The sequence below is a fragment of the Ranitomeya imitator genome, chromosome 1, assembly GCF_032444005.1.
Source record: "Ranitomeya imitator isolate aRanImi1 chromosome 1, aRanImi1.pri, whole genome shotgun sequence".
Taxonomy (NCBI): domain Eukaryota; kingdom Metazoa; phylum Chordata; class Amphibia; order Anura; family Dendrobatidae; genus Ranitomeya; species Ranitomeya imitator.
This window is the reverse complement of record NC_091282.1, coordinates 1,002,239,836-1,002,258,841: the sequence shown is the minus strand read 5'-3', so window position 1 is coordinate 1,002,258,841 and position 19,006 is coordinate 1,002,239,836. Positions and strand designations below refer to the sequence as shown.

The 19,006-nt window shown below is 44.4% G+C and overlaps 1 protein-coding gene across 3 annotated transcripts in view; it reads right to left on the bottom strand.

Moving 5' to 3' along the window:
• Positions 1 to 19,006, bottom strand: part of PCDH10 (protocadherin 10) — an 86,425-nt gene that overhangs the window by 64,013 nt on the left and 3,406 nt on the right. For all 3 annotated transcript variants that reach the window (XM_069743952.1, XM_069743953.1, XM_069743951.1), the window contains exons 2-3: positions 12,336 to 12,394; positions 11,835 to 11,941 (exon numbers count right to left, since the gene is read on the bottom strand). In XM_069743952.1, the coding sequence (XP_069600053.1) occupies positions 11,835 to 11,941; positions 12,336 to 12,394 (166 nt within the window). The remainder of the gene's footprint in view (positions 1 to 11,834; positions 11,942 to 12,335; positions 12,395 to 19,006) is intronic.

Below are 19,006 nucleotides of genomic sequence, written 5' to 3'. Positions count from 1 at the left end.
TATATATATATATATATACAGTTAGGGCCAAAAATATTTGGACAGTGACACAATTTTCGCGAGTTGGGCTCTGCATGCCACCACATTGGATTTGAAATGAAACCTCTACAACAGAATTCAAGTGCAGATTGTAACGTTTAATTTGAAGGGTTGAACAAAAATATCTGATAGAAAATGTAGGAATTGTACACATTTCTTTACAAACACTCCACCTTTTAGGAGGTCAAAAGTAATTGGACAAATAAACATAACCCAAACAAAATATTTTTATTTTCAATATTTTGTTGCAAATCCTTTGGAGGCAATCACTGCCTTAAGTCTGGAACCCATGGACATCACCAAACGCTGGGTTTCCTCCTTCTTAATGCTTTGCCAGGCCTTTACAGCCGCAGCCTTCAGGTCTTGCTTGTTTGTGGGTCTTTCCGTCTTAAGTCTGGATTTGAGCAAGTGAAATGCATGCTCAATTGGGTTTAGATCTGGAGATTGACTTGGCCATTGCAGAATGTTCCACTTTTTGGCATTCATGAACTCCTGGGTAGCTTTGGCTGTATGCTTGGGGTCATTGTCCATCTGTACTATGAAGCGCCGTCCAATCAACTTTGCAGCATTTGGCTGAATCTGGGCTGAAAGTATATCCCGGTACACTTCAGAATTCATCCGGCTACTCTTGTCTGCTCTTATGTCATCAATAAACACAAGTGACCCAGTGCCATTGAAAGCCATGCATGCCCATGCCATCACGTTGCCTCCACCATGTTTTACAGAGGATGTGGTGTGCCTTGGATCATGTGCCGTTCCCTTTCTTCTCCAAACTTTTTTCTTCCCATCATTCTGGTACAGGTTGATCTTTGTCTCATCTGTCCATAGAATACTTTTCCAGAACTGAGCTGGCTTCTTGAGGTGTTTTTCTGCAAATTTAACTCTGGCCTGTCTATTTTTGGTATTGATGAATGGTTTGCATCTAGATGTGAACCCTTTGTATTTACTGTCATGGAGTCTTCTCTTTACTGTTGACTTAGAGACAGATACACCTACTTCACTGAGAGTGTTCTGGACTTCAGTTGATGTTGTGAACGGGTTCTTCTTCACCAAATTAAGTATGCGGCGATCATCCACCACTGTTGTCATCCGTGGACGCCCAGGCCTTTTTGAGTTCCCAAGCTCACCAGTCAATTCCTTTTTTCTCAGAATGTACCCAACTGTTGATTTTGCTACTCCAAGCATGTCTGCTATCTCTCTGATGGATTTTTTCTTGTTTTTCAGCCTCAGGATGTTCTGCTTCACCTCAATTGAGAGTTCCTTTGACCGCATGTTGTCTGCTCACAGCAACAGCTTCCAAATGCAAAACCACACACCTGGAATCCACCCCTGACCTTTTAACTACTTCATTGATTACAGGTTAACGAGGGAGACGCCTTCAGAGTTAATTGCAGCCCTTAGAGTCCATTGTCCAATTACTTTTGGTCCCTTGAAAAAGAGGACGCTATGCATTACAGAGCTATGATTCCTAAACCCTTTCTCCGATTTGGATGTGGAAACTATCATATTGCAGCTGGGAGTGTGCACTTTCTGCCCATATTATATATATAATTGTATTTCTGAACATGTTTTTGTAAACAGCTAAAATAACAAAACTTGTGTCACTGTCCAAATATTTCTGGCCCTAACTGTATATATATATATATATATATATATATATATATATAGTCATGGCCAAAAGTATTAACACCCCTGCAATTCTGTCAGATAATGCTCAGTTTCTTCCTGAAAATGATTGCAATCACAAATTCTTTGGTATTATTATCTTCATTTAATTTATCTTAAATGAAAAAACACAAAAGAGAATGAAGCAAAAAGCAAAACATTGATCATTTCACGCAAAACTCCAAAAATGGGCCAGACAAAAGTATTGGCACCCTCAGCCTAATACTTGGTTGCACGACTTTTAGCCAAAATAACTGTGACCAACCGCTTCCGGTAACCATCAATGAGTTTCTTACAATGCTCTGCTGGAATTTTAGACCATTCTTCTTTGGCAAACTGCTCCAGGTCCCTGATATGTGAAGGGTGCCTTCTCCAAACTGCCATTTTTAGATCTCTCCACAGGTGTTCTATGGGATTCAGGTCTGGACTCATTGCTGGCCACCTTAGAAGTCTCCAGTGCTTTCTCTCAAACCATTTTCTAGTGCTTTTTGAAGTGTGTTTTGGGTCATTGTCCTGCTGGAAGACCCATGACCTCTGAGGGAGACCCAGCTTTCTCACACTGGGCCCTACATTATGCTGCAAAATTTGTTGGTAGTCTTCAGACTTCATAATGCCATTCACACGGTCAAGCAGTCCAGTGCAGCAAAGCAACCTCAAAACATCAGGGAACTTCCGCTATGTTTGACTGTAGGGACCGTGTTCTTTTCTTTGAATGCCTCATTTTTTCTCCTGTAAACTCTATGTTGATGCCTTTGCCCAAAAAGCTCTACTTTTGTCTCATCTGACCAGAGAACATTCTTCCAAAACGTTTTAGGCTTTTTCAGGTAAGTTTTGGCAAACTCCAGCCTGGCTTTTTTATGTCTCGGGGTAAGAAGTGGGGTCTTCCTGGGTCTCCTACCATACAGTCCCTTTTCATTCAGATGCCGACGGATAGTACGGGTTGACACTGTTGCACCCTCGAACTGCAGGGCAGCTTGAAGTTGTTTGGATGTTAGTCTAGGTTCTTTATCCAACATCCGCACAATCTTGCGTTGAAATCTCTTGTCAATTTTTCTTTTCCGTCCACATCTAGGGAGGTTAGCCACAGTGCCATGGGCTTTAAACTTCTTGATGACACTGCGCACGGTAGACACAGAAACATTCAGGTCTTTGGAGATGGACTTGTAGCCTTGAGATTGCTCATGCTTCCTCACAATTTGGTTTCTCAAGTCCTCAGACAGTTCTTTGGTCTTCTTTCTTTTCTCCATGCTCAATGTGGTACACACAAGGACACAGGACAGAGGTTGAGTCAACTTTAATCCATGTCAACTGGCTGCAAGTGTGATTTAGTTATTGCCAACACCTGTTAGGTGCCACAGGTAAGTTACAGGTGCTGTTAATTACACAAATTAGAGAAGCATCACATGATTTTTCAAACGATGCCAATACTTTTGTCCACCCCCTTTTTTATGTTTGGCGTGGAATTATATCCAATTTGGCTTTAGGACAATTCTTTTTGTGTTTTTTTCATTTAAGACAAATTAAATGAAGATAATAATACCAAAGAATTTGTGATTGCAATCATTTTCAGGAAGAAACTGAGTATTATCTGACAGAATTGCAGGGGTGTTAATACTTTTGGCCATGACTGTATATATGTATATATATATCTACTATATAATTGTCTAAGGGTCTCTTTCGTCTTTCTGTCCTTCTGTCTGTCTGTCACAGATATTCATTGGTTGCGGCCTCTGTCTGTCATGGAAATCCAAGTCGCTGATTGGTCGTGGCTGTTTTGCCGCGACCAATCAGAGATGGGCACAGTCCGGAAGAAAATGACCGCTCCTTACTCCCCGCAGTCAGTGCCCGGCGCCCGCATACTCCCCTCCAGTCACCGCTCACACAGGGTTAATGTCGGCGGTAATGGGCCGCGTTATGACGCGGGTAACGCACTCCGTAACCACTGCTATTAACCCTGTGTGTCTCCAACTTTTTACTATTGATGCTGCCTATGCGGCATCAATAGTAAAAAAAAATGTAATGTTAAAAATAATAAAAAAAAACAACAAACCTGCTATTCTCACCCTCCGTAGTCTGCCGAGCCGCTCGCGCCTGCCGCCATCTTCCGTTCCCAGCGATGCATTGCGAAATTACCTAGAAGACTTAGCGGTCTCGCGAGACCGCTAAGTCATCTGGGTAATTTCGCAATGCATCCTGGGAACAGAAGATGGCGGCAGCCGCACGCGTATCACCGGAGCTTCGGTGGATCCCAGGGGGTGAGTATATAACTATTTTTTATTTTATTTATTTTTTAAACAGGGATATGGTGCCCACACTGCTCTATACTACGTGGGCTGTGTTAGACACCGCGTGGCTGCTATATACTACATAGGCAGTGTTTTATAATGCATGGGCTGTGCTATATATTACGTGGCCACTGTTATATACTACGTGGCAGTGTTTTATAATGCATGGGCTGTGCTATATATTACGTGGCCACTGTTATATACTGCGTGGCAGTGTTATATTACGTGGCTGCTATATACTGCGTGGGATGTGCTATATATTATGTGGCCAGTGTTATATACTACGTGGCTGCTATATATAGTACGTGGCTGTGTTATATACTGCGTGGTCACTGTTATATATTGTGTGGCCTGTATAACGCATCGGGTATTCTACAATATGTATGTATATAGCAGTCACATAGTATATAGCACAGGCCACGTAGTATTTGTCTGCTATATACTACATGGCTCCTATATACTACGTGGCATGTGCTATATACTATGTGGCTGCTATATACATACATAAATACATATTCTAGAATACCCGATGCATTAGAATTGGGACACCATTTAGTATATATATATATCTTCATTTATGTCATTTGACTGCATGTATTTAGGTCTAAAAACCATTCTGCAATTGGGTTCCATTAAAAACCAAAGGCTCTTTCTTTCCATGCTCATTCACCTTTGATGTGATAAAAGGGTTAGAAACTCCCATTGGGCTGTCGGAACAAGCTCGCTGACAGATTCTGAGTTAACCCATTCTGCAGTCAGCAATACAAGGCAACACAAAGTCTATGAAAAGGCAAAAGGTGCAAAATCTTGAATAAAACCCAACTACACTAATGTTTTTTTTAGCCAAAAACACATACATTTAAAGAGAGCCTGTCATCATGGAAATATAGTTCAGTCTACAGCCACCACATTATAGAGCTATGAGTAGAGTAATGAATATATTTATGTGAAAAGATTCGGTATAACCTGTGTTTTATTCATTTAATCCTCTGCTTTTTCTGAGATTTTCGGTCCAGTGGGCGGTCCTATCAGTGACTGAAAGCTTTGAGTGCATACAGAGATGGCTGCCAGTCACTGATAGGACCGCCCACTGGACCGAAAATCTCAGAAAAAGAAGAGGATTCAATGAATAATACACAGGTTATACTGAATCTTTTCTCACAATTCTATATATCAAACTGCTCAGCTCTCCCTGATCCATACCATGATGCCTGCAGATTGAAATTAATTTCCATTATGACAGATTCCCTTTAAGGAAGAAAAAAACCAATTGTACCCAAGGGTGGACAGCCTCTCTGATACAAATTACATAAAGATCCACGTAGTTATAGGAGAATCGATAGCACAGATTCAGCAACCATTTTGCCACTATGACGGCCGCCATTTTGTGCCTTGTGATTTTGTGGATGTAGCTTTACATAGAGCTGCATTTAAACCTAATGTATTTTTTCCCCCAGAGAGTAAATGCCAGAATGAGGTCTGGTACACCCATGTGTGCATGTATCAGCATTGACTTTTACAAACTAATAGTGTGTCTTGTGTTATGTCACCGCGTTCCTGCTTCATCAGTGATAATATCCATTTAGTATTCAACTAATGCCCTATGTTATAATTAGATTCATAATGTTAACTGTTCTGTCATCTCGGTGCCATAAATGCACTTTGTGAAAATAAAAAAAAAGCAGAATCATCAACAAGTGGGAAAGGGCAGCAAATGGAAGAGCTTTTATTACAGATTAATCTCACTTTGTAATGACTTTTATTTTAAATGAAGCAATGTAGCACATAGTGGCGGTGCCTTCCATCCTAACCTTCCATTGATAATAAGTATGCAGAAGTCTGGAAATAAATTACTGATCAGTGAGCTGTTGAAGAATTCAGACGTGAACTGCAGCTGGGATTAAAGAATCGGAGAAGGGCTGAGGAGGGGGATACGGGAAACATAAAGGGCTTTATACAGAAACCGACTACTTCAATCTTTTATACTCTGTTGCGCAAATAAAAATAATGAGAAGAAAACGTATTAAATAATTGTAAGGATTTTATTTTCCTGTGTGATTGACTGCGCTTTACTATTCACAGGCTAGGATAAATTTAATACTCTTATGGGAAGAAAAATCAATATGAATTATTAGCTACAGGGAGATAAAATTGAGATAAAAAGACAATTAGATAGTAAGAGTGAAATACCTGCACAGCACCTAAAAGGAACATGAAAGGGACAGTTAAGAGAGAGGAAGGAAGGAAGGAAGGAAGGAAGGAAGGAAGGAAGGAAGGAAGGAAGGAAGGAAGGAAGGAAGGAAAAAGAGAAAGGAAGGAAGGAAGGAAGGAAGGAAAGAAAAAGAGAAAGGAAGGAAGGAAGGAAGGAAGGAAGGAAGGAAGGAAGGAAGGAAGGAAGGAAGGAAGGAAGGAAGGAAGGAAGGAAGGAAAAAGAGAAAGGAAGGAAGGAAGGAAGGAAGGAAGGAAGGAAGGAAGGAAGGAAGGAAGGAAGGAAAAAGAGAAAGGAAGGAAGGAAGGAAGGAAGGAAGGAAGGAAGGAAGGAAGGAAGGAAAAAGAGAAAGGAAGGAAGGAAGGAAGGAAGGAAGGAAGGAAAAAGAGAAAGGAAGGAAGGAAGGAAGGAAGGAAAGAAAAAGAGGAAGGAAGGAAGGAAGGAAGGAAGGAAGGAAGGAAGGAAGGAAGGAAGGAAGGAAAAAGAGAAAGGAAGGAAGGAAGGAAGGAAGGAAGGAAGGAAGGAAAAAGAGAAAGGAAGGAAAAGAGAAAGGAAGGAAAAAGAAAGGAAGGACAAAGAAAAAGAAAGAAAGAAAGAAAGAAAGAAAGAAAGAAAGAAAGAAAGAAAGAAAGAAAGAAAGAAAGAAAGAAAGAAAGAAAGAAAGAAAGAAAGAAAGAAAGAAAGAATGAAAGAAAGAAAGAAAGAAAACTTTTTTTGCATGAAACTGAGGGGCAGAAAGAAGCAATTAATTTACTAAGGTGACAGGAAGGAAAGAAAGGCAGCAAAGGAAAAGAGAAATGTAACAGGAGGAAAGAAGAAAATAAGAAGACGCGGGAAGGAACAAAGAAGGATATTTTTGCATGAAACTGAAGGGTAGAAGGAAGGAAGGAAGGAACCTCTCTTTCGTGATGTCAGTTAATAATCATTCACTAGTTCAAGTTACTGCAATATTTGTAGACAGATGCAAAAAAGCCATTTGCCATGTATGCAAAACAAATACAATGTTTTGGCTCCAAAGAGCCTCTCTCGAGCCTCTTTGGAGCCAAAATGTTGTTTTTTTCGCACACATGGCAAGTTAAAAGTGTGTTGCTGGCTTTTTTGCATTTATATTATTAGGTTATTGTGCTGTAACCTGCAGGCTGGCACCTACCAACTGCATTTTGTCTTTGCTTGTGCTGCCTCATTTTTGTTTTTTATTTCTAGATAGATAGATAGATAGATAGATAGATAGATAGATAGATAGATAGATGAGGGATTATGATTACCAGCTGTCAGACTTTGTTGGTTTTAGAGGAATGAAGGCAAAAGCCTCTAAAATAAATTACCGATTTTAAATCAACTGGTGGTGAATAGCACTGGATGTGAGAGGAGACATGTATTCATGAGACATTGTTCCTTCTCCATGGGAGAAGGGCAAAGGGCTTGAATATGTTAGTAAAGGAAAGGGTGGGAAAATAGATGGCAGTGTCTCAGAATGAGAGGTGCGCCCAGCATATATTGGGTATATTGCCTCGTAGATAATAAACTAGGAAGTCATTTTATTTATAGTCCCTTCCCAACTTTAATGAATTGCAGCCTAAGTGTGAGAAGACATTTAAAGGTCATATTTTAATAGCCTTCCTTTGCTACATTTAAGCACGTTTTACAGAAACATCCAGTACTATTATTGGGCGTGTGATGCTGAAAGTCTGGGATACAATATTATAAAGAATGAGAGGGACGTTATCTAGGAAGGAGCCCGGCAGTGGTCTCGTCCACCTGTTGGCTGACTTTTCCTTCCCTTGGCACACCAATGTGGACTATGGGGTAACAAGTGAATTAAATAATCATACAAAGTCGCTGGAGTAAGCTGGCACCTGATATTTTATAATTAATTCATCCAAATGATCGTCCTTCTCCTGTAATCCCACTTTACTGCTGAAGACATAAACTAACCATGTCTATTAGCGATCGCTGTAAAATGTGTTTTGGTTTGCTCATTGATAAATGATTGATTTTATGGCTTTACGGCCTTGCAAATCACAAACTGCAATATCACATTATGGAAATAAGTTGTGTGAGCCTGTGTGGCGGAGCAGGGTATAGCCGTGGCTGAGTGAAACCTAAATTATTTCCAAATGAGTTGTCTAACTCAATCATTTCATTACGGTGATGGTATTTATACCCAGAGTATATTCATCCTGAGCTGGAAAAAGAGCTGCAGGCCGCTCCCTTATCTCCGAAGCCGCAATCCATGCACAGAGTGTGGGCCGCAAAGCATGTCTGATTTAAAATCACCCACCATGGTGCTCAATAACCCACCGCAATGTTCAACATATTAAACTAGAGCTCTAGACCAGTGGCCAGAGAAATTGAGAGACTACAGGTAGACTTAAGTTATAAATTAATGTCCGCTCACTAAATGGACCATAAAATTGCCTAGAAGAGCAAATCTGAGATCAATGATAACACATCACATGCATATTTTAAGAACAAATATCACTGACGGCACAAAAGCCATAAGTCAGACAATTTACAACATCGTGGAGCAGACCAGAACGGCTATAGACGTCTGCCTGCCATAAATAAAGACTGGCAAGGTTAACACAACTCCTAACCACTTAATATGACTTGTAAACCACCAGTGGAATTAAGCTTGGACCCCGGGGACCTGTCACCTGTGGGGCTGCATGATAGATGGTGTAAGTAATGATCTGCCCATTATGTCACCAAATAGCCACTATCAGCTAGGCTAGTAACAGGAATGCAATCGGCATGCTCCAGGGTCAGCCAAATGGCCCAACAGACAGCAAATGGACCACTGTCCACTGTGCACTTCAGCCTCTTCTAACACCATTTGGCTCCATTAGGAATAAAGTCCTTGAGTTTTCACAGAAACAAGCAATTCATCAATGACATTGTGCAAAGACATCATATAACTCTGTCTTCAAAGCGCAAGTTCCCAATATAAGACTCTCGCTAATAACGTGTGCACTGATGGAACGGAGCTGAACGCCAACACTTGCCCACGCAATGATTATTCCATAAAGCCAATAGCGTGGTGGAATCGGTCATCTACAATATGGAGAATCTATATGATGGAACGGATAGCCAGTGACAAATCACAAAACTCATATTATACACACACACATACAGAAGTAAGAATACTTTTTTTAAGAATGATTATGCTTTAACTGTCCATGGTTTTCCATAGTTTCCCAAAGGAAAAGGTCCATCTGGGCAAGTGGGTAAGATCAGAGGTGGCCATTCATCCAGGCCTCTCCTGCCTATCCACTTAGAGAAGTAATACATGAGCAGACACTGTATGCCCAAGTAAATATAGAGATTATATATATATATATATATATATATATATATATATATTCATAAACAGGCATGTATACACACGTCATCTGTCTAGAAATGTTAGGTGTATATCCAGTACATACATATCCAGTATATACATAGACAATATAATGAGAGATGACAATCAGTATATTTCTTCATTCACATCTATTTGTTGTAATATTTCTTTGGCTCCATATTTCTATACACCCTATGTCCATGCCCAGTGACCCCGTGTACTAGATGCACCTATGCACTCACTACTGTATATAATGACTTGTTGCCTAATATGACATCTGGGAAGCAGACTTGCAGAAGTCTAATTACATGTTTTTTTTTTTAATTAGTCAAATGCATATATTGTCTGAGTATTGGCGATTTGCATAACAGATGCCAATTAAATATTCCGTGCTCCTTAATTACGAGCCATTATGCTGGTAAACTAACCTTTTTAAAGCTTCACTGGGTTAGCAGCTTTGAAAACCTGAGAAAAAAAAAGCCCAACAAAGTGGGAGCACTGTCTGCTGCTAAGCCCTATTCAAATGCTTACATTAATAACCCGCTTTATAATAAAATAGGTCGAGACAGATCTCTTTAAGTCAGGACAACAATAAATCAGACCCCCGCATATAGGGAAAAATAAAGGATTCTCTGTGCTGAATGTAAACTTCTGGCAAGCCTTAGTTGGTATGCGGGTTCCCAGACATTAAATAGACGCTCTGTTCACTTTAGCATGAAGTCCCACAAGGAGCAGCGACCTCCAGGGATTCTTGGCTCTCCTGAACTCTCATTAGGCCTGCATATTAATGACTTGTAAAAATACAAGGGGGGCTGCAGGGTCGCCTTCTCTATTGAAAGGATTTCCCATACAATGCAGCAAACTGCGCACAAGGCAAAGGCCAAGACAGAAGCTCTCATATCTCCAGCAACGTCTGCTTCATAAACTCTGCCTGGTGTCTGCTAGAAGCCACCACCAGTAATGGTGTGGATATCACAGCACTCGGGCACGCAGACAGCTGGGGACTGCATTTCTATAGACATTGCCCTCAATTATGGGCTCTATTCAGGAGCAGCAATCCCCAGATCGCAGCCTGCACAAAGGACACATTCTACACAGTGCTGGTTATAAAAATATCTTCCTGGGCGGATGGTACTATTACCCGTCTGTCCACCTATGGATTTATCTACCTTTTATACAACTTTTTATTGTTATATTATCTATTTATCATTTATGTACTCTCTATTTATCATTTAACTATCTATTATCCATCCATTTATCTATCTATTAATCATTTATCTATCCTACTGTCTATCTTTCTATCTTTTAGCCAACTATTTATTTTTCTATGTATCTACTATCTATTTATCATTTAACTATCTTACTATCTATCAATTATCCATCCATTTATCTACCCATCTATCTATTATCTCTCTAATGTCATATCTATCTGACGCGCTGTACATTTGTGAATTCCCAAACCAAGTTGTGATTTGTCGTGTGGATGGACTGAGAATTGGGGAACTTGAAAGGGATGAACACAGGAACGTTATGTGCACAGAAGTCCTAGATCTGCTCCTTGTAGTTTACCAGCATCTATTCGTCTGTCTCGATATATGAATGTCTAACTACCTATCCATCCTTCCATTTATCTGTGCTAATCCTTGTAGTGCCCGGAGAATCAAACGTGGACCTGAATCATTACCTGCACTATAGAGGCATCCTACAACTATACACAAAAAGAACATGTATCAGTATCTATCTATTATAGATCTATTATTCCTATCTATCTATTATATATCTATTCTTCCTATCCATCTAATCAAGTCTATATATCTATTATATATTCAATCAATTATATCTATTAACTATCAATAATTGATCTATCCTTCTTATCTATCTCTCTAATCAATTCTATCTTATATATCTCATATCTATCTATTTACCGTATTTATCTATCCCATATATCTATTTTATCTATCTAGGCGATTCTGTCTATCTATCCCATCCATTCTATATCTCTCTCTTTTTTCTTCTAATACTATTCTAGAGTTGTATTACTTCTTGCATTTTGATGTTACTGTACCCTACACCATCCTATATTGATTGGATCCGGAGAAGTCACATTGAACCTCTTTTTATGACAAACGCTCCATTCTCCCCATTTAGCTCAGTGTCACAGACATGAATGGCAGCGTTCTTCGCTTACTTGTCACATTTGGATTGGCATATGATATAAGGTATTTGGGGATTGCAGCTCTTGCCACTAAGGGGATAAAGAACCAATTCGGATTCCTGCTCTCATCAGACTTACCAGAGGATTGACCTCGATTAGTGGCGTCATGATCACTGTCTCCTTGCTCACTGTCTCCGTGCCCACTATCCTTAGAGCTTACTATGTCTGCTTCCTGGAATGCAGAACTGCAAATACAAACAGCACAGTATTGAGGAGACATGGAAAATCAGATATTCTTCTGCCATCCTATGGACACAGTGGGAGCTGCAAGAAATGGCCGTATAGCTGCCGTCTGCCACTGATACAAGCGATTCCCCTCCGCAGCATTAGACACAGAGAAAGGCAGGTGAGGGGACAATACTGGCAGAAACGAGACATTTCACATGGCATCCTCGCTGGTCTACACAGTAACGACTTCAAACACAATATCGCTATTAAATCGCCCACTTAGTGAATGCACTTCCCTTTATTTCCAATGGGACGGACAATTCTTCAATGACTAAAACGGTTTCTCCAAATAATCCGTACTGCGTAAAAGAAAAGAAGACATAAAGGCGATGCCCCAATCCCGTCTCATACCTGTTTACCCGTCGAGGTCTGTCAACTAGATAACTGAGTTCAGTGCGTTGGTGTTTATTCTAAAAAAAAAAAAAAAAGAAATAAATAAAAAGAAATGAAACACAATTGGAGTCTAAATGTCAGGAAACATGAAAGAGGCTGATGGATGACATGTGTACGAGGCCCCCGCCGTGGGAACACATCAGACATGGGGGGGTGCTGGCATCCACTGAGCTGAGGACATACGCAGACAGAAAAGGGCGCCCCCTCCCTAGCACAAGGGGGCATGACAGCCACAGCATGGGGGACATATATGCATCCATACATCACTGAACTGGCCGAGATCATCATTGTGCGCTCTAGTTGGGTTCTCGATCTACTAAAACCAGACCCTGACCAAGGGCTGCACATCACACTGAACAAAGACTGGCATTTCCGCTGGCAACCAGTGCCCTATGCAGGGAAATGTCTCAGCAGCCGGCTGGCCTCATTCACATTCAGGCAGTGTGGACTTCAGGCTGCAACAGTTTTCTAGGGGAATTCTAATGCCAAGACTCCCTGTGATGGAAGCCTCAGCCTCCTCCAGCCTCGTTCTCTACCCCACAGATTGCCGGCCAGGGCATTAGAAATATGACGATGACATTATTGGAAATCACAAGCCATGGCTCGGCACTGCGGGAATCCGACCATAAATCAATGCAGGACAGTAGATGACAGGCGAGGGGGGACAGAACAACCAGAAGGCAGAAGATGTGCGTGGAGGGGGATCTGCAGATAACAGGGGATCAGGAGCATCTGGTTACAGGGGGCTTCTACCCTATATAGCTGGGAAATGATGAACATCTGGTTCCAGGGGGCTTCTACCCTATATACCTGGGAAGTGATGAGCACCTGGTTACAGGGGGCTTCTACCCTATATACCTGGGAAGTGATGAGCACCTGGTTACAGGGGGCTTCTACCCTATATAGCTGGGAAGTGATGAGCACCTGGTTACAGGGGGCTTCTACCCTACATACCTGGGAAATGATGAGCACCTGGTTACAGGGGGCTTCTACCCTATATACCTGGGAAATGAAGAGCACCTGGTTACAGGGGGCTTCTACCCTATATACCTGGGAAGTGATGAGCACCTGGTTACAGGGGGCTTCTACCCTATATACCTGGGAAGTGATGAGCACCTGGTTACAGGGGGCTTCTACCCTATATAGCTGGGAAGTGATGAGCACCTGGTTACAGGGGGCTTCTACCCTATATAGCTGGGAAGTGATGAGCACCTGGTTACAGGGGGCTTCTACCCTATATACCTGGGAAGTGATGAGCACCTGGTTACAGGGGGCTTCTACCCTATATACCTGGGGAGTGATGAGCACCTGGTTACAGGGGGCTTCTACCCTATATACCTGGGGAGTGTTGAGCACCTGGTTACAGGGGGCTTCTACCCTATATAGCTGGGAAGTGATGAGCACCTGGTTACAGGGGGCTTCTACCCTACATACCTGGGAAATGATGAGCACCTGGTTACAGGGGGCTTCTACCCTACATACCTGGGAAGTGATGAGCACCTGGTTACAGGGGGCTTCTACCATAAATAGCTGGGGAGTGATGAGCACCTGGTTACAGGGGGCTTCTACCTTATATACCTGGGAAATGATGAGCACCTGGTTACAGGGGGCTTCTACCCTATATAGCTGGGGAGTGATGAACACCTGGTTATAGGGGGCTTCTACCCTATATAGCTGGGAAGTGATGAGCACCTGGTTACAGGGGGCTTCTACCATAAATAGCTGGGGAGTGATGAGCATCTGGTTACAGGGGGCTTCAACCCTATATACCTGGGAAGTGTTGAGCACCTGGTTACAGGGGACTTCTACCCTATATAGCTGGGGAGTGATGAACATCTGGTTACAGGGGGCTTCTACCCTATATACGTGGAAAACGATGAGCACCTGGTTACAGGGGGCTTCTACCCTATATAGCTGGGAAATTATGAACATTGGTTACAGGGGGCTTCTACCCTATATAGCTGGGGAGTGATAAACATTGGTTACAGGGGGCTTCTACCCTATATAGCTGGGGAGTGATGAGCACCTGGTTACAGGGGGCTTCTACCCTATATAGCTGGGAAGTGATGAGCACCTGGTTATAGGGGGCTTCTACCCTATATACCTGAGAAGTGATGAGCACCTGGTTACAGGGGGCTTCTACCCTATATAGCTGGGGAGTGATGAGCACCTGGTTACAGGGGGATTCCACCCTATATACCTGGGAAGTGATGAGCACCTGGTTACAGGGGGCTTCTACCCTATATAGCTGGGAAGTGATGAGCACCTGGTTACAGGGGGCTTCTACCCTATATAGCTGGGAAGTGATGAGCACCTGGTTACAGGGGGCTTCTACCTTATATAGCTGGAGAGTGATGAGCATCTGGTTACAGGGGGCTTCTACCATAAATAGCTGGGAAGTGATGAGCACTTGGTTACAGGGGGCTTCTACCCTATATAGCTGGGGAGTGATGAGCATCTGGTTACAGGGGGCTTCTACCATAAATAGCTGGGAAGTGATGAGCACTTGGTTACAGGGGGCTTCTACCCTACATACCTGGGAAGTGATGAGCACCTGGTTACAGGGGGCTTCTACCTTATATAGCTGGAGAGTGATGAGCACCTGGTTACAGGGGGCTTCTACCCTATATAGCTGGGAAGTGATGAGCACCTGGTTACAGGGGGCTTCTACCCTATATATAGCTGGGGAGTGATGAGCACCTGGTTACAGGGGGCTTCTACCCTATATAGGTGGGGAGTGATGAGCACCTGGTTACAGGGGGCTTCTACCATAAATAGCTGGGGAGTGATGAGCACCTGGTTACAGGGGGCTTCTACCCTATACAGCTGGGGAGTGATGAGCACCTGGTTACAGGGGGCTTCTACCCTATATAGCTGGGGAGTGATGAACTTCTGGTTACAGGGGGCTTCTACCCTATATACCTGGGAAGTGATGAGCACCTGGTTACAGGGGGCTTCCACCATAAATAGCTGGGGAGTGATGAGCACCTGGTTACAGGGGGCTTCTACCCTATATAGCTGGGAAGTGATGAGCACCTGGTTACAGGGGGCTTCTACCCTATATACCTGGGAAGTGATGAGCACCTGGTTACAGGGGGCTTCTACCCTATATATAGCTGGGAAGTGATGAGCACCTGGTTACAGGGGGCTTCTACCCTACTATATAGCTGGGGAGTGATGATCACCTGGTTACAGGGGGCTTCTACCCTATATATAGCTGGGGAGTGATGATCACCTGGTTACAGGGGGCTTCTACCCTACTATATAGCTGGGGAGTGATGATCACCTGGTTACAGGGGGCTTCTACCCTACTATATAGCTGGGAAGTGATGAGCACCTGGTTACAGGGGGCTTCCACCCTATATAGCTGGGGAGTGATGAGCACCTGGTTACAGGGGGCTTCCACCCTATACAGCTGGGGAGTGATGAGCGCCTGGTTACAGGGGGCTTCTACCCTATACAGATGGGGAGTGATGAGCGCCTGGTTACAGGGGGCTTCTACCCTATATAGCTGGGAAGTGATGAGCACCTGGTTACAGGGGGCTTCTACCCTATATATAGCTGGGGAGTGATGAGCACCTGGTTACAGGGGGCTTCTACCCTATATAGGTGGGGAGTGATGAGCACCTGGTTACAGGGGGCTTCTACCATAAATAGCTGGGGAGTGATGAGCACCTGGTTACAGGGGGCTTCTACCCTATACAGCTGGGGAGTGATGAGCACCTGGTTACAGGGGGCTTCTACCCTATATAGCTGGGGAGTGATGAACTTCTGGTTACAGGGGGCTTCTACCCTATACAGCTGGGGAGTGATGAGCACCTGGTTACAGGGGGCTTCTACCCTATACAGCTGGGGAGTGATGAGCACCTGGTTACAGGGGGCTTCTACCCTATATATAGCTGGGGAGTGAAGAACTTCTGGTGACAGGGGGCTTCTACCCTATACAGCTGGGGAGTGATGAGCACCTGGATACAGGGGGCTTCTACCCTATACAGCTGGGGAGTGATGAGCACCTGGTTACAGGGGGCTTCTACCATAAATAGCTGGGGAGTGATGAGCACCTGGTTACAGGGGGCTTCTACCCTATATACCTGGGGAGTGATAAGCACCTGGTTACAGGGGGCTTCTACCCTATATATAGCTGGGAAGTGATGAGCACCTGGTTACAGGGGGCTTCTACCCTATATATAGCTGGGGAGTGATGAACTTCTGGTTACAGGGGGCTTCTACCCTATACAGCTGGGGAGTGATGAGCACCTGGTTACAGGGGGCTTCTACCCTATATATAGCTGGGGAGTGTTGAGCACCTGGTTACAGGGGGCTTCTACCCTATATATAGCTGGGGAGTGATGAGCACCTGGTTACAGGGGGCTTCTACCCTATATAGCTGGGGAGTGATGAGCACCTGGTTACAGGGGGCTTCTACCCTATATATAGCTGGGGAGTGTTGAGCACCTGGTTACAGGGGGCTTCTACCCTATATAGCTGGGGAGTGTTGAGCACTTGGTTACAGGGGGCTTCTACCCTATATAGCTGGGGAGTGTTGAGCACTTGGTTACAGGGGGCTTCTACCCTATATAGCTGGGGAGTGTTGAGCACCTGGTTACAGGGGGCTTCTACCCTATATAGCTGGGGATTGATGAGCACCTGGTTACAGGGGGCTTCTACCCTATATAGCTGGGGAGTGATGAGCACCTGGTTACAGGGGGCTTCTACCCTATATAGCTGGGGAGTGTTGAGCACCTGGTTACAGGGGGCTTCTACCCTATATAGCTGGGGAGTGATGATCACCTGGTTACAGGGGACTTCTACCATAAATAGCTGGGGAGTGTTGAGCACCTGGTTACAGGGGGCTTCCACCCTATATAGCTGGGGAGTGATGAGCACCTGGTCACAGGGGGCTTCTACCCTATATAGCTGGGGAGTGATGAGCACCTGGTTACAGGGGGCTTCTACCCTATATAGCTGGGGAGTGATGAGCACCTGGTTACAGGGGGCTTCTACCATAAATAGCTGGGGAGTGTTGAGCACCTGGTTACAGGGGGCTTCCACCCTATATAGCTGGGGAGTGTTGAGCACCTGGTTACAGGGGGCTTCTACCCTATATAGCTGGGGAGTGATGATCACCTGGTTACAGGGGGCTTCTACCATAAATAGCTGGGGAGTGATGAGCACCTGGTTACAGGGGGCTTCTACCATAAATAGCTGGGGAGTGTTGAGCACCTGGTTACAGGGGGCTTCCACCCTATATAGCTGGGGAGTGATGATCACCTGGTCACAGGGGGCTTCTACCCTATATAGCTGGGGAGTGATGAGCACCTGGTTACAGGGGGCTTCTACCCTATATAGCTGGGGAGTGATGAGCACCTGGTTACAGGGGGCTTCTACCATAAATAGCTGGGGAGTGTTGAGCACCTGGTTACAGGGGGCTTCCACCCTATATAGCTGGGGAGTGTTGAGCACCTGGTTACAGGGGGCTTCCACCCTATATATAGCTGGGGAGTGATGATCACCTGGTTACAGGGGGCTTCTACCCTATATATAGCTGGGAAGTGTTGAGCACCTGGTTACAGGGGGCTTCCACCCTATATAGCTGGGGAGTGATGATCACCTGGTCACAGGGGGCTTCTACCCTATATAGCTGGGGAGTGATGAGCACCTGGTTACAGGGGGCTTCTACCCTATATAGCTGGGAAGTGATGAGCACCTGGTTACAGGGGGCTTCTACCATAAATAGCTGGGGAGTGTTGAGCACCTGGTTACAGGGGGCTTCCACCCTATATAGCTGGGGAGTGATAAGCACCTGGTTACAGGGGACTTCTACCATAAATAGCTGGGGAGTGTTGAGCACCTGGTTACAGGGGGCTTCCACCCTATATAGCTGGGGAGTGATGATCACCTGGTCACAGGGGGCTTCTACCCTATATAGCTGGGGAGTGATGAGCACCTGGTTACAGGGGGCTTCTACCCTATATAGCTGGGGAGTGATGAGCACCTGGTTACAGGGGGCTTCTACCATAAATAGCTGGGGAGTGTTGAGCACCTGGTTACAGGGGGCTTCCACCCTATATAGCTGGGGAGTGTTGAGCACCTGGTTACAGGGGGCTTCTACCCTATATAGCTGGGGAGTGATGATCACCTGGTTACAGGGGGCTTCTACCATAAATAGCTGGGGAGTGATGAGCACCTGGTTACAGGGGGCTTCTACCATAAATAGCTGGGGAGTGTTGAGCACCTGGTTACAGGGGGCTTCCACCCTATATAGCTGGGGAGTGATGATCACCTGGTCACAGGGGGCTTCTACCCTATATAGCTGGGGAGTGATGATCACCTGGTTACAGGGGGCTTCCACCCTATATAGCTGGGGAGTGATGGGCACCTGGTTACAGGGGGCTTCTACCCTATATAGCTGGGGAGTGATGAGCACCTGGTTACAGGGGGCTTCTACCATAAATAGCTGGGGAGTGTTGAGCACCTGGTTACAGGGGGCTTCCACCCTATATAGCTGGGGAGTGTTGAGCACCTGGTTACAGGGGGCTTCCACCCTATATATAGCTGGGGAGTGATGATCACCTGGTTACAGGGGGCTTCTACCCTATATATAGCTGGGGAGTGATGATCACCTGGTT